The 15,426-nt window shown below is 41.3% G+C and overlaps 4 protein-coding genes and 1 long non-coding RNA gene across 6 annotated transcripts in view; 4 read left to right on the top strand and 1 right to left on the bottom strand.

The window, feature by feature from the left end:
* Positions 1-12,157, bottom strand: part of LOC149268469 (uncharacterized) — a 59,186-nt gene extending 47,029 nt beyond the window's left edge. Inside the window, exons 1-3 of the long non-coding RNA XR_016270217.1 lie at positions 12,018-12,157; positions 9,054-10,525; positions 6,927-8,236 (exon numbers count right to left, since the gene is read on the bottom strand). This is a non-coding gene — a long non-coding RNA (uncharacterized LOC149268469). The remainder of the gene's footprint in view (positions 1-6,926; positions 8,237-9,053; positions 10,526-12,017) is intronic.
* LOC108615716 (putative inorganic phosphate cotransporter) lies at positions 2-2,647 on the top strand. The gene is made up of 4 exons (XM_018010420.2): positions 2-372; positions 987-1,102; positions 1,166-2,245; positions 2,329-2,647. The coding sequence occupies exons 1-4, from the start codon at positions 324-326 to the stop codon at positions 2,506-2,508; spliced, it is 1,425 nt and encodes a 474-aa protein (XP_017865909.1). The 5' UTR covers positions 2-323; the 3' UTR covers positions 2,509-2,647.
* LOC108615715 (putative inorganic phosphate cotransporter) lies at positions 3,187-5,781 on the top strand. Its single transcript, XM_018010419.2, has 4 exons — positions 3,187-3,314; positions 4,001-4,137; positions 4,194-5,279; positions 5,368-5,781. Exons 1-4 carry the CDS (start codon positions 3,266-3,268, stop codon positions 5,548-5,550), a joined length of 1,455 nt encoding a protein of 484 aa, XP_017865908.1. The 5' UTR covers positions 3,187-3,265; the 3' UTR covers positions 5,551-5,781.
* On the top strand, positions 6,233-8,396 carry LOC108614898 (putative inorganic phosphate cotransporter). Its single transcript, XM_089469616.1, has 4 exons — positions 6,233-6,409; positions 6,769-6,884; positions 6,952-8,034; positions 8,090-8,396. The coding sequence occupies exons 1-4, from the start codon at positions 6,346-6,348 to the stop codon at positions 8,258-8,260; spliced, it is 1,434 nt and encodes a 477-aa protein (XP_089325742.1). The 5' UTR covers positions 6,233-6,345; the 3' UTR covers positions 8,261-8,396.
* On the top strand, positions 8,513-10,671 carry LOC108620551 (putative inorganic phosphate cotransporter). 2 transcript variants are annotated; one of them, XM_089469615.1, is made up of 4 exons: positions 8,513-8,881; positions 9,069-9,184; positions 9,241-10,323; positions 10,379-10,671. In XM_089469615.1, the coding sequence occupies exons 1-4, from the start codon at positions 8,851-8,853 to the stop codon at positions 10,547-10,549; spliced, it is 1,401 nt and encodes a 466-aa protein (XP_089325741.1). In that variant the 5' UTR covers positions 8,513-8,850; the 3' UTR covers positions 10,550-10,671. The 2 variants fall into 2 exon arrangements, with proteins under 2 accessions (XP_089325741.1, XP_089325740.1); XM_089469614.1 differs by lacking the exon at positions 8,513-8,881 and having other exon boundaries at positions 8,892-9,184.
* Positions 12,158-15,426: the final 3,269 nt, after the last annotated feature.

The following is a 15,426-nucleotide window of genomic DNA, read 5'->3' on the forward strand; positions in this document are numbered from 1 at the left end:
CTGAGTCTATAAAGCGTTAGATTCCCATGTCGTTCTCTTGGCCAGCTTTTTTTCCTCTTTGAGCTGTATTTCCCTACAGCAATAGACCCGTGTGCATTTTCTAATAAGTCTAGCACCTTTTTAGCTATCTAATCAGAAGTCAAGTTTACACATATCAATCAAGCGAGGCGTCAGCAGTAAAGCGACGCTGACAGTTTTGGGCGACGAGGGGTTAATCCAAATTTATGAGCCCAAAACACTTGACTCAAGATGCTGGGCAATATTGTGCATCATCTAGTTGGTTAAGAGTTTTCAGAGCGAAAGGAACGTAAGGCTCGAATACCATGTCAGGGATTATTAAGATGCCTAAAAATCGCCGCTTTGAAGCTGAAGGTACGTTGTCAAATAAGCATAGATTATATGTGAAGAATCGAAATCAATTTTGGCTTGCACTTTATCTAAGAGAGCTCAAAAATTCTACCTTACTCCATGCCTTTGAAGGTGATTTGAATGTCATTGGCATTTAACTTGAAAAGTCGTTAGTTTCTGCATAAATCAGCTAAGCTTTACCTCATGTTTAATATAAATATTTGCTGTAATATATTTAATTTTATCAAGCTCATGGCGTCAGCTCTCCAGATCGACTCATTTCCAGTTAAATATATATAGCTAAGCATTCTGCTTATCTAACACGTAAATGATAATAATGTACTTAGTCTTCATAAAGATAATCCCCACGCGTCTATTGCGTAGGGAGGCTCGTCCATGCTGAGAGTTTCCAGTGGAATGCGAGCATAGTGTCTACATATATCAACTCTGTATGTCTCTTCCCTATAGAGTTCACTAGAGATTCAGTAGAAAGCGAGCATAGAGTCTATCGATGCATATATCTACTCTATTTATATCTCTACTTTATAGAGTCTACTAGAGTATATATATAAATATATATATTATATATACTCCACATATCTCTACTCTATTTATCTCACAAACTATTTAATTTCCAGACTCAGCACTAGGCGAGCGTCATATGCAAATATTTCTGCTCTTCTGTGGTCTCATGGTTGGCTTTGCCATGCGTGTCAATCTCTCCGTGGCGATTGTGGCCATGACCGAGCTGCCTGTAAGAAATTTCCCCAGCTCCCAAGCGCAATTCGATTCAATTTATTGGCCTCACTTTCTTTAGGATTATCATTGGAGCGAGCGCACAAAGTCTCTGGTCTTGAGCAGCTTCTTTTGGGGCTATGTGCTGACCCAGGTGCCAGCTGGCGTCTTGGCCCGCAAATTCGGGGCCAAGGCAACGATTGTGACGGGCTTGTCCATCTGCTCCGTGCTGAATGTGTTCACGCCCATCTGTGCGAGGCTGGGCGGTTGGCAGCTGCTCTGCGGCGTACGTCTGCTCGAGGGCGTCTGTCAGGGGGTGCTATATCCGTCTTACCATACGCTGATCTCGGCCTGGGTGCAGCCCAGTGAGCGCGCCTCGCTGGGCACCTATGCCTACATGGGCGCGCAATTCGGAACCATTGTCATGTTGGCCACCAGCGGCATATTGGCCTCCCTGGCTGGTTGGGCGAGCATCTTCTATATATCCGGTGGCTTTGGCTGCCTTTGGGTGGCGGCCTATTGGCTGCGTGGCTCCAGTTCGCCGGCGCAGTCGAAATATATCTCCGAGGAGGAACATCAATTGATTCAGCTAGCGCAGGCCAGGGAAGTGGAAACCAAATTGGAGCAGCCCAAGGAGAGCTTATCCCCGCCCTGGCTGAGTTTCTTTACGTCGCCCGCCTTTCTGTCGCTCACGGCCACACATTGCGCCTCCACTTGGGGCTTTTGGACGCTGTTGACACAGATTCCCAACTACATGAAGAATGTCCTGGGCAAGGACATAAAGTCGAATGCGCTGCTCTCCTCGCTGCCCTACACTGTGATGCTGCTGCTCAGCTGGTTCTTTGTGTGGCTCTCCAAGATACTGCAGAAGAGTTCCATTTCCCTCAGCTCCAGTCGCAAGTTCTTCAATTCCATTGGACAATTTTTGCCGATGTGCCTGCTGGTCGCATTGGGCTATGTGCAACAGCAGCAGGACACACTGGCCGTCATCCTGCTCTGCCTGACCGTGGGCCTCAACTCTGGCTGCCAGCTGGGCTTTGTCATTAATCACATCGATCTCTCTCCCAATTTCGCCGGAGTTCTGATGGGCATCAGCAATGGGATTGCGAATATCATGAGCATAGCGGGTCCACTTTTAGTTGGTGTTGTTGTTACCAATGAGGTGGGTTGTCCTCTGTATGGGTGTATATATTATTATATATAACTGTCTCTCTCTCTCTCTCTTCCCTGTCGTTGCATCAACAGCAAGATGCCAGTCAATGGCGCATTGTTTTCTTTGTCACAGCTGCCTTCTATTTGGTTGGCAATGGGCTCTTCCTGATCTTTGGCAGTGCCTCGATTCAGCCATGGAATGATCCAACAGCTAAGAAGCAGCGCAGCTCCATGCCCCAAGTGGGGGCACAGCGAGAAACAGCAGATAGTTAGGCTTAAGCTTAAGTAGTTTGATAAGTGTGCGTTATTCACTATAATTATTAAGCAATTCAGATGTGGTATATCTATCAAATGTAACGGTATATCATCTATTCAAATGATTTACTACAATAAAAAAAATCAAATTTGCTAATGAACCTATGTTTTATACACTTCACATCCACTGATAAGAAGAGCCACCCTACGTGTGTCTAGAATGATTAGAATCAGAAATCCTCTGGGCAAAATTCAGGTCTCCGCCAGTCTATCACTCCCGCTTAGACTGGCAGGAAGTCCGATTGCTCGATAATAAACATTTACTGCATAAGCCAGCAATGTCAAGGTGCTAACTAAATAATTCCAGTTACTCACTCGGGAAGTGGGCTTTACTAATTGCAGATATTGTCAATCAATTCTGAGCAATTGGTATTCCCTCTTTCCATAAATCAGCATAATTATCTAATGTCGTAAGTCTTTGATATTGAACACGCTTACGTCTGCTGTTCGTTTGCTTCATTCACTTGCCGATTTATTGGGCAAATACTATAATACCTTGTCTGCCCGCGCGTTTACTCACAGCTCATTATCTTATCAGATCGTAAATATATATTTGCATAAAAACCAGCGGCATCCTCTGTAATCTGTCTCAGCCTGAGCTACTGTGAATCTGAATCTCTTTAAAGATACAGAGCAGAGCCATGTATAGACTTAGTTTACATAGAAGTTTTGTGCTGTGCGGTGATGCTCTACAGAGGACACACCCTAAAACAAAATGGCGAACAGCAACGGCATAGCAAAGAATCGTCGCTTCGAAGATGAAGGTACTTCATTATTAACAGGATATCTTGCATTAAAACAATGAATAAAAAAAATTATATTATTAAATATGCAAAAGAGTTTCGGTAAAAAAATAAAAAATGAACTATTTTGAGAAACCATTTGAAGTACGTAAAGTCCTTGAAAGTATCCTTTGATTTAAGATGTTTAACTCTTTTCACACATTGGTTATGTCACTTAGCAAAAGTTCAGTCAAGTTTTATTTCACAAAGGGTAATTCACTTTTAATTTATAGCCCTTATCAAAGCAGATAACTTTCCTTAGCGCGTAATCTGTCATAAGACTCAATTCTACCGAAAAAAAATTCCATTGCAACTTTGCTGACTAATAAAATAAGCTAATGAAATTATTTGCCCAGAAAAAAATAAAAAAAAAATTTACAAAATATTATTAAGAAATATAAGTAAATAAACAAAATACCTTCAATTAAATTTTGACCGGAAAAAAAAGAAAAAATATTAAGAAATATAAATAAATAAACAAAATACTTTCGACTAAATTTTGAATAAATAAAAATTTTGTATATTAGTTTAATGGTTAACTTTTCTAAGAACTGAAATTGATTTCTGCAGACATCTATCAAATATGGACTAAGTAAATGGAAAATATATTATTTTTAGGCAAATTTTTATATTCCCATTCGCTAACCCAAATTGGTTTTCCTGTCTAGATTCGGGATTTGGCATGCGGCACTTGCAGATGCTGTTGATCTTCTGTGGCCTAACGGTTGGATTTGCGATGCGAGTCAATCTTTCGGTGGCTGTTGTGGCCATGACCAATGCCACGACAGTAAACCCAGATTTTCCGGTATGCAATTTTCTCAACCTAAGTGAATTTGTAATCAATTATGAATTCTCTTTCAGGAATATCCCCTGTCGGAGAAGACAAAGTCCTGGGTGCTGAGCAGCTTCTTTTGGGGCTATGTGATGACCCAGGTGCCCGCTGGGGCCTTGGCGCGTCGCTTTGGCGGCAAGGTCACCCTGTTGACGGGGGTTTCCATCTGCTCCCTCATGAATCTATTGACGCCACTCTGCGCCCGCCTAGGCGGTTGGTCCTTGCTTTGTGGCCTGCGCTTCATTGAAGGCCTGTGTCAGGGTGTTTTCTATCCCTCATGCCATACGATTATCGCCCATTGGCTGCCGCCAAGGGAGCGCGGTTCTATGACCACATATGCCTATACCGGAAGTCAATTCGGCACGATTCTCATGCTGGTCACAAGTGGACTACTCGCATCCTCAGCTGGTGGCTGGCCGAGCATCTTCTATGCGTCGGGCGGCTGTGGCATCATTTGGGTCTTCGTTTATTACATTTTGGGTGCCAGTACGCCAAAGGACTCCAAGAATATTACAGCTGAGGAGGTCCAGTTGATTGAAATGGAGCTGGCCAAAGAGCGGACGGTCAATGCGGAGCTGCCAAGCTATCGGCAAGCGACGCCCTGGCTGAGTTTCCTAACCTCGGGCCCGTTTCTGGCCCTGACCGCAGTGCATTGTGTCTCGGCCTGGGGCTACTGGACGCTTCTCACGCAAATTCCCAGCTACATGAATAACGTTTTGGGCAAGGACATCAAATCGAATGCTCTGCTCTCCGCTCTGCCCTATGTGGCCAACTTTTTGCTGAGCTTTCCATTCGTCTGGTTGGCCAAGTGCATGGAGAAGAGGGAATCAATATCGCTGGCCTTCAGTCGGAAGTTCTTCAATACAATTGGTCAATATATACCCATGTGTCTGCTGGTCGCATTGGGCTATGTGACCAAGGAACAGGACACTCTGGCCGTCATCCTGCTAACATTTACCGTGGGCATCAACACGGCCTGCCACTTGGGCTTCCAGGTGAACCACATCGATCTGTCGCCCAACTTTGCTGGCACTCTGATGGGCATCAGCAATGCATTGGCCAGCATCATGAGTCTCAGTGCACCGCTGCTGGTGGGCGTGATTGTTACCGATAAGGTGGGTCTCACTTGCACATATGGGACATCAATTGGATTTGGAATGATTTTTGATTTGATCTTCTCTTTTTTCTACTTTATTCCCTCAGCACGACGCGGAGCAGTGGCGCATTGTCTTCTTTGTGGCCGCTGGGTTTTATCTGGTGGGAAACGGTCTGTTCGTTCTCTTTGGACGCGCCGATGTCCAGCCCTGGAATGACCCACCTGCTAAACGTGATCACAAATCCATACCACAGATGGAATCACAAAAATCTGATCACTGTGATAAATGATAACAAAAGATAGCCCACAATTGCAGTTGTTCGTTATCGTACCTCACTTAGTCGTAATCTTCATGAAGGCTGCTGATAGAATCTCAGCTGAGTTTGTAATCTAACTCATATTATACATATGCTGTGTTGTGTTTTGTTTAAGTTTGTGTTGTAAATGCATTTCTTAATTGCTTAAGAGGGAAAGTTAAAATTAATAAAAAAAAATAAAAATAAAAAAAAAATAAAAAAAAATTGTATTTTTGGAATTTCTAAAAACTCAGTTGGAAGCGAAGTGCCCCATTTGGAGATTGTAGATCTAAAGCTATACATGAAATCAAATCGATCTATTAGCAAGGACTTAGCTCTGAAATGGGCAATAAAACTATTTGATAGATCAGGGATTAGGATACTAGCTGAATGGCATCTAGACATCCATCTATCTCCGACCTTAATTGCTTCAGGCATTCAGAGTACTATGCGATCAATATATCAAAAAACTAAAAATCAATCAACTTTTCGCTCTGTCATCTCTTCACTGTGATCACCTACGTATGCTAGACCAAATTATTAAAGCCCAAAAAAGTTTTTGCCTGATCATCGCATAATAGTTCTCTGAATATATTTAAAGAGTCGCGTCTTATCTAATCATATTATAAATAAGACTATTTACTTAAGATGCATAAATACAGAAGCTGTCAAGCATTGTTGCAGCAGTCGTAATATCTTCAACGGACTTCCAGTTACTAAAAAGATCTTGTGGAGTGCGGTAATGCAGCGCATTGGAGACGGAATATAAAAAGAGTCTAGAGAAGAGCAATGTCAAAGGAATCCAGTCAAGAGGAATACAGGATGGTGAAGAATCGTCGCTTTGAAAATAAATGTAAGTAAAGGACATTGCCGGAGTAAGGTCTATACCTAAAAAGAAGCTGGAAATTACAGATAAAATTGAAGCTAAAATCTCAAATAAAAATAGTATTAAAAAAGTGTTATATCAAAAATAAATTCACACTTAAAACTTAAAAATATATTCGAAATAAATAAATATATGTAGTTTCTAATCAAATCATTCTAAAATAAATCACTTTCAAGTGAAGTTTCCTAACCTTGAGTTAAAAGAGAAACCTTTGCTAAATCATGTCAATGTGAAGACATTGTAGATAAGTTTGGCCTTGATAGTTCATAAATCAAACGCTGCTGTGGAGGAACGGGTATAAAATTGTTTATCTCTTGATCTTGCAGCTACTGGATATGGTATACGACATTTGCAAATCCTCTTGCTCTTTGCCGCTCTGACCGTGGGCTTCGCAATGCGAGTGAATCTATCCGTGGCTATTGTGGCCATGGCCGAATTTCCCGTATGTTGAAATTGAAATCAAATATAAAGCAGATTGACTTACCCCCATATGAAATCCCTTTTTATAGGAATACAACTGGACGGAGAGAATCAAATCCTTGGTGCTGAGCAGCTTCTTTTGGGGCTATGTGACCACACAGGTGCCAGCCGGTCCGTTGGCTCGTCGATTTGGTGGCAAAGTGACAATCCTGAGCGGATTATCCATTTGCTCCGTGCTGACTGTTCTGACACCGCTCTGTGTGAGGCTGGGTGGATGGCAAGTGCTCTGCGCTCTGCGCTTGGTTGAGGGCGTGTTTCAAGGGCTGCTCTTCCCCTCTTGCCATACGGTGATCTCGGCCTGGGTGCCTCCCAATGAGCGCGCGACCATGGGAAACTTTGCCTATGTCGGCTTTCAGTTTGGAACGATTATTATGCTGGCCACCAGTGGCCTCTTGGCCTCCATGGGTGGCTGGCCGAGCATCTTCTATGCATCGGGGGCTGCTGGCTGCCTTTGGTCGGTCGTGTACTACTTTTGGGGCTCCAGCACGCCAGCTCAATCCAAGAGAATAACGCCAGAGGAGAGAGAGCTCATTGAGCTGGGACATGCGAGCGAGCGAACTGAAGATGCGGAACTACCGAGCCATCATCAGATCACGCCGTGGCTAAGTTTCTTCAAGTCACCAGCTGTGCTGGCTTTGATTGCCGTGCAATCTGCCTATGCCTTCGGATTCTGGACTCTACTAACCCAGATACCCAGCTACATGAAGAACGTCTTGGGCAAGGACATCAAGGCAAATGCCCTTCTCTCTGCATTGCCCTACACGACCATGTTTGTGCTCAGCTTTGTGTTCGCTTGGCTCTCCAAGCGATTGCAGCGAACGGAATGTGTTTCGCTCTCGTGGAATCGAAAGTTGTTCAACTCGATTGGAATGCTGGGTCCGATGGGTCTGCTCATTGCCCTGGGCTATGTTCCGGCCAGCATGGATACATTAGCTGTAGTACTGCTCACCTTCACCGTGGCCATAGGATCCGCCAGCAATTCGGGTTTCCTGATCAACCACATCGACTTGTCGCCCAACTTCGCGGGCATCATCATGGGCATCTGCAATTGCTTCGCCAATTGCATGAGTCTGGCTGCTCCGCTCGTTGTGGGCGGCATTGTAACCGATAATGTGGGTTTTATACATCCTTTAAAGGTTTCATTATATTTTCAATGATCATTTTCAGAACAATGTCCAACAGTGGCGTCAGGTGTTCTTCTTGGCCGCTGGCATCTATTTTGTGGGCAATGCACTCTTCGTCATCTTTGGTCGCACGAGTGTTCAGCCTTGGAACGATCCACCAACCAAGCTGAGAAAGAACTCAACATCTGAGCTGGAAGCACAAGATCAAAATTGATAAATTACTGTGAGATTTCTTAAAGCGATTAGAGATTATTTTAGCATATTTGCATTGGTGTTATACACTATTAAAGCTACATAATTGTTGATTGTATACAAAAGGAATAAGAGTAAAGTAATATCAATCTTAAAAATTCCTTGAACTTAAAAAATGGCTGAAGGATCATCGTCTGCAGATCTATAACCGGCAAATTGTACATAGACAAATGGAAGAACCAGACTTTCGATGAAGTCAAAAAGTCAATGAACTCTTCGAGGTCGTGAACAAAGAAGTTTTCACAAACGGTTTGAAGATCTTCGCTCTGAAACTGTAATCTCTCATTAGTTTAGTTTAGTTTTGAGAATGTATGTGTAAAGTCGCATCTTATCTAATCATATTATAAAAAGAAACTATTAACTGAGGATTCATAAATACTAAAGCTTTCAACCGACGTTTCAAAGCCGGTAAAGACTAGAATATCTTCATCCCATCTTCCAGTTAGTGGAATGATCTTGTAGAGATCGGTAAAGCGGCGTACAGAAGATAGCATAGTACAGTAATCTAGTGAAGGATAATATCAACCAGAGTATTAAAGAGAGAAATACAAGATGGTGAAAAATCGTCGCTTTGAAAATAAATGTATGTGTAGGAAATGGCAGGACTACGGTATATAGGAAAAAAGAAGCTATCAAAGTTATAACTAAAGGGAACAACAACTGTTTTACGGTGTCGTCTATGTGTGCCTCTACTTCATATATTAAATTCCAATTAAGGGCCGAAGCTGTAGAGGACAAGTTGTTTAATTGTTTACCTCTTGATCTTGTAGCTTCTGGATATGGTATACGACATTTGCAAATCCTTTTGCTCTCTAGCGCAATGGCCGTGGGCTTCGCGATGCGAGTGAATCTATCCGTGGCTATTGTGGACATTGTTGAATTTCCCGTAAGTGAAAATTGAAAAGGTAGATTGACTCACATCTATACATAAGCGCTCTTCAGGAATACAATTGGTCGGAGAGAATCAAATCCCTGGTGCTGAGCAGCTTCTTTTGCGGCCATGTGATTACTCAGGTGCCAGCCGGTTCTCTGGCTCGCCGATTTGGTGGCAAGGTGACAATCCTGACCGGATTATCTATTTGCTCCGTGCTGACTATTCTGACGCCACTCTGCGTGAGCCTGGGTGGCTGGAAGATGCTATGTGCTGTGCGCCTCATTGAGGGTGTTTTGCAAGGCGTACTGTTTCCCTCCTGCCATACGGTGATCTCGGCCTGGGTGCCTCCCAATGAGCGAGCGACCATGGGAAACCTTACCTATGCCGGCTATCAATTTGGCATGATTGCCATGTTGGCCACCAGTGGCCTTTTGGCCTCCATGGGTGGCTGGCCGAGCATCTTCTATGCATCGGGGGCAGCTGGCTGCCTTTGGTCGGTCGTGTACTACTTTTGGGGCGCCAGCACGCCAGCTCAATCCAAGAGAATTACGCCAGAGGAGAGAGAGCTCATTGAGCTGGGACATGCGAGCGAGCGAACTGAAGATGCCGAACTACCGAGCCATCATCAGATTACTCCGTGGCTGACCTTCTTCAAGTGTCCTGCAGTGCTGGCTTTAATTGCCGTGCAATCTGCCCACGGCTTCGGATTTTGCTTGTTGCTCACACAGATTCCAAGCTACATGAAGAATATCTTGGGCAAGGACATCAAGACAAATGCTCTTCTATCTGCATTGCCCTACACGACCATGTTCGTGCTCAGTTTTGTGTTCGCTTGGCTCTCCAAGCGATTGCAGCGAACGGAATGTGTTTCGCTCTCGTGGAATCGAAAGTTGTTCAACTCGATTGGAATGCTGGGTCCGATGGGTCTGCTTATTGCCCTGGGCTATGTGCCGGCCAGCATGGATACATTAGCTGTGATACTGCTCACCTTCATCGTTGCCATCGGATCTGCGAGCAATGTGGGATACATGATCAACCACATCGATTTGTCTCCTAACTTTGCGGGGATCTTAATGGGCATCTGCAATTGCTTCGCCAATTGCATGAGTCTGGCTGCTCCGCTCGCTGTGGGCGGCATTGTAACCGATAATGTGGGTTTTATACATCCTTTAAAGGTTTCATTATATTTTCAATGATCATTTTCAGAACAATGTCCAACAGTGGCGCCAGGTGTTCTTCTTGGCCGCTGGCATCTATTTTGTGGGCAATGCACTCTTCGTCATCTTTGGTCGCACGAGTGTTCAGCCTTGGAACGATCCACCAACCAAGCTGAGAAAGAACTCAAGAACAGAGCTGGAAGCACAAGATAAAAACTAATAAACAACTGCAAGATATTTTTAACCGATTAAAGATTAGTTGAGCATATATTTATTGGTGCTATATAATATTAAAGGTAGTTGCTGATTGATTAAAACAAAAATGAAAAATTAAAAATTAATATCCGTAAAAGAATATCGTTAAATCTTTATTATATGATCTCATGCGAAATGTAAAATATTTTAGTCACCAACACAATCAACAGAAGACTGATCGCAGACGAGACTTAAATTCAAATAATACTAGACCTAGTAGCAATAAACGTACTTATCCATTTTAATAGTTAAGTTACATTGAAAAATGCGCTATAGAGTTAAGGATAAAAGCTGCAAAACAATTTATTTAAAAAAAATAAATAAATAAATAAATATAAAAAAAAAAAATTTTTAATATTGGTAAATTTTTTATTTAATTTGCCATCTATCGGATCATTTATAGATCTATAGAATTTTGCAAAGCCTACTTTTAGGCGTTTTTATTTTGTAGCCAGTGCATGATAGAAGAAGAAAATAATTATAGCTCTTAATTGGGTGGCAGACTACATTAACAATTAATATAGTTGGATAGGGCAAACATGAGAAATTCATGCATATAACTAAACAAATTTATTTATAAAAAAAAAATAAAAAATAAATTATTTTGAAATAAATAATATATGTATTTTGTAATAGACTTCTCTGCCAATAATTGAATACTATTTAATATATATGATGTTTGAATATAATTTTATTTCTATTATTAAAAAGTATATTTAAAATAAATGTATATTTGTATGTATGCATATAGATATATTGTATATTCATATGTTTTCATAGTATATAGTATATAATTTTATGAAGCACAGAAAAACAATTCAACCGATTCAGATTGAATAATAAAATAATTATGGTTTAGCTATGTTGCGCAATTGAGTTTCTAGTAATTTAATTATACATACGCGGTTTCCCATCAAATTTCTAGCATGTCAATTTAAGTTGAGCAAAAACGACTTGAATTTGCATACTGTTTGACATTTTTTTTTGTTTTGTTTTTTGTTCAGTTTTATTTGGGGACTTAGGGCAATAAAGCCGCTCTAGACCGGCTTTTGATAGCAAATGTTTGTGCACACTTTATGGCTACGAAATGGGCCCGCATGGCAAATGTGGAAGTCGCGGTCGTGATCGTGTGACGCGAACCTGTTGATAAGCGGCTGAATTTGAATAAGCGCACGCGATATGGACCTCACACACAGAAAGACAGAAATACACGAGCACACATACACACGTACATTCATACCAGTATTTAACTGTATTTGTGTACACAGAAACACGCTGGAATATTTTAGATTACGAAATACACCACAAGACGAAACGACTTCTAAATATATACGCATAATAAAACGGTAAATTTCGAGTGCAAAAATCACAGCGAGAAGAGCTTATAAATTATGATTAAATATACATTCATACATATGTATGTATGTACATACCTATATATGCATGTATAGATGTAACACGCCGTTAAGCCAAAGGATTCCCAAAAATCGCGAAATTGATTAACAACAAAATTAACTGGTTTTTTTTGGCAGTTTCCATTTGCAGCCTCGTGCCGTGAAGAGGAAATGGGAACGGCAAGACGTGGAAGCGGTTGGCGTGTGCAGCACGAGCAGCTGTTCTGCAAAAACAAAAATCCCAAAACTTGCCGATAATGAAGAGCGTTTAATTCGAATATTAACGCAGTTATTTATATGATTTCCAGTCAACAAGCAGCTCGAATCGACAGATGCTATCAGCTTCACAGTGCAAATAATATAAGCCACTCGCCATATCAGTTGACGCTGCGCCCATGCGCCTCTTTTTCCAATAGCTGACATGGAATTGAGTTCTTGAGTTCTTGTCGTCTTGCGGACGGTAGCGGCTGCAGCTGAGCGAAGGGCCCAACGTTGGGCTAAAAATTACATCTTATCTGCATCCGAAGTAGTTTATTGCTTGACATCGTAGCATGACTCAAAGCTAATGAGCGCCAGCTTCACTGGTGAAATCGTAATCGAACAGGGGACGCCCCTGTGTCTCTCTGTCTCGCTCTAACTATTACTCTCTCATTCTCTTTTGTGAGTGTGTGTATTTATTTTATTTCCAGCCTGCACATTTACGTCATTCCAAAGGCGTTGGACTCCATTCCAAAATCGAATTTCTGCAAATCATTTTGCATGGTGAGCGCAAAGAGCACTAAAAAAGTCAACAACAACAATAAAGCTCTCGTGTGTGTTAGACAGAGAGACGTACCAAAGTAGCGGGGCAACACAGTCAGCGTCAACGTCAGCGTCAGCGTCGGCCGAGAGCCGATTGGCATTGTACACTTGCGCATCACGTGAACGTGGTCGTCGTCGGCTGTGTGTCGAGCCGAACGTGTGAGAAACGTGATCAAAGATCACGCTGAGAGCGATGGAGTAGGAGAGCGAGCTTGCGCACACACACGTTCGTTCAAATGAGCGCGCGAGAGTGGGTGCGCCATGGCTATATATTGAATATAGACGAATGCCCGTATGCGTGTGGGTGTGAATGTGTATTGAAATATAACACATAGAGTATGTGTGAGTATGTGTATACAAATGGCAAGAAATTAACACTGTGCGGCGCCAAAGCTGTTGTTGTTGCCGGCACAGCAAGCGTTGGCACCATTGACTTTGACGCGCCCGCGCGCTCTCTCTCTCTTTCATTAACGCTCTTTAGTTCGCTCTCAGCAGGTCTTTTGCATTTTCTTCCTGCGCCATTGCCTGTACAGGCAGTCGCTCTCCATCTCGTTCTCACTGTCTCTCTGCCCGTCCATCGCTCTCCCTGGCTTTGTCGTTAAGGTTATCGCAAATTGTTTTGCGAAATTCAATGTTGATTTTCATGCTACGCGATGTTATTAACAATATTGTAGAGCTTGTTTAATATTATATATATATATATATATATATATATATATATGTATAAATATATTATTTTTAATTTTTTCTGATAGCCATCTCATTAAAAAAGGTGAAATTCAACTGGATTGCTATAAACTTAACAAAAACAGTTACTGATTTGTGTGCTAATCATCATCTATGCACTGTCACGCTGTTTCACTATTTTTTTATTCATGAATCAAGTTGCCTTGTCACAAAGGTTTTAAATTGTTGTTTGTGTTCTGAGTTAAATAAATATGCAAATAAAAGCTTTTCCACTGCTGTTTTACTGTACCGCTTGATCTTTTGTCTCTGGTCCGGCGCCTCTCTGTATCTCTGTGTTGGTGCCGTGCTGCATGATGTCACAGTGATAAATCAGTTTCACTGGCTGCCGCAGTGGCCTCAGCTCCAGGCGGGACCACACGGCACATACGCAATGATAAGATTTGCACATTCTGCGAATTAGCTCCCAGATAAGAATGCAGCCAAGCATCTAATTATGGAACCAGAATGACTAACCATACAGGTTCTACTATCCATATCCATTTAATGCCACTGCAGACGCTCGCCTCGTTAAGTATACGCATCGCACCACAGCGGACGGAACTAGCCGTTAAATCTCTTTAGTCAAATGATCACGAGTAATTATTGTGTTTGCTTTTGGCACTTTGACTGGCCAATTTCATTGTTTATTGTTAGTTGACTATATTAAAATATATACATTTTAAGAGAATAAATAAACAACGATTCATAGAAAAATTAAATTACCAAGACGAATGCCGGGATACACTATAATAGTCCAATTTTAGTTAGGGTTTTCATATAATGTATATAATTTTATATTCACCGATTAAAGTTCTCTTTCTAATATTGAATGATTTTAGATAAATATAATTTACCAATAAATATATGTATACATATTAATTTAAATATACATTTATCTTAAGTACTCTCACATACTGTCTTTTATTGCGTCTATTTTTTGGTTTAAATTTAGATCTTATCTCATGCAATTAACTAATCAGCCTATCTTTTGTTATCGTCCTCATAAATACGAAATTATTTTCGTTTATGGTACGATAAAATTCTTTGATGAAGTCTACGAAAACTTTGTGATAGATATAATAAAATTGAATGTGTGATATTTGAGTATATATTTATGAGATATGATATATTTGATTGAAATTGAGAATATTTATAAACTCTAATCAGATGATCAGGATGAACTAAAAGCATTTTTTTTAGTTAATTATCATTTTGATTTCTAGTTAGCTTTAAGATATGTATTTTGCTTGAAAGTTTTACCACTTTAAGGTTTATTTTTTTTTTTAACAACAATTGCAACAAATTGAGTAAGGTACATATATATATAGATATATAGGCATATGTTTGCATTACATTCCAGAGGAGCTGTGCACGCGATAGTAGCTGTCCACGTGATATATCGACTTGTATAAATATATATTGGTCTTTGTCGCCAATTTAGCTTGTCAAATTGAATGAGGAAAAGTGCTATGCCGCCCAGTTGAAGTGTGTGGTTGAATGTGAAAATTCAAGTGGCTGCACGAGCTGTGGAAATGAAAAGTTCTATTTTAAATGAACTACGTGCCGCGCGAGCTGTCAAGCAGTGACGCCCACGCAGCAACCCAGATAAAGAGAGAGAGAGAGAGAGAGAGAATTGCAATTAAAATGAAAATGCATTTACAATTGCAATCGCAATCGCAATTGCGGAAAAATAGAAACGCGTCTTTGACAGTTTGCCAGCGCTCGAAATTTCATTGAACGAGTGCAGAATGAAAGCCAAACCCAAGTCAAATCAACTCTAATTGAAGGTGGCTGAGGGCCAGGTTAGCACCAGGTGCTCAAACGGATGAGTAACTATGCTGAAAAGTTTCCATGCGCATGCTAATTCATGTCAATTGAGCTACATCAATTGATTGCATACAATTCAATTAGTCTCGATGAC

Source organism: Drosophila arizonae, chromosome 5 (genome assembly GCF_054131065.1).
Source record: "Drosophila arizonae isolate 15081-1271.41 chromosome 5, UAZ_ARI_1.0, whole genome shotgun sequence".
NCBI lineage: Eukaryota > Metazoa > Arthropoda > Insecta > Diptera > Drosophilidae > Drosophila > Drosophila arizonae.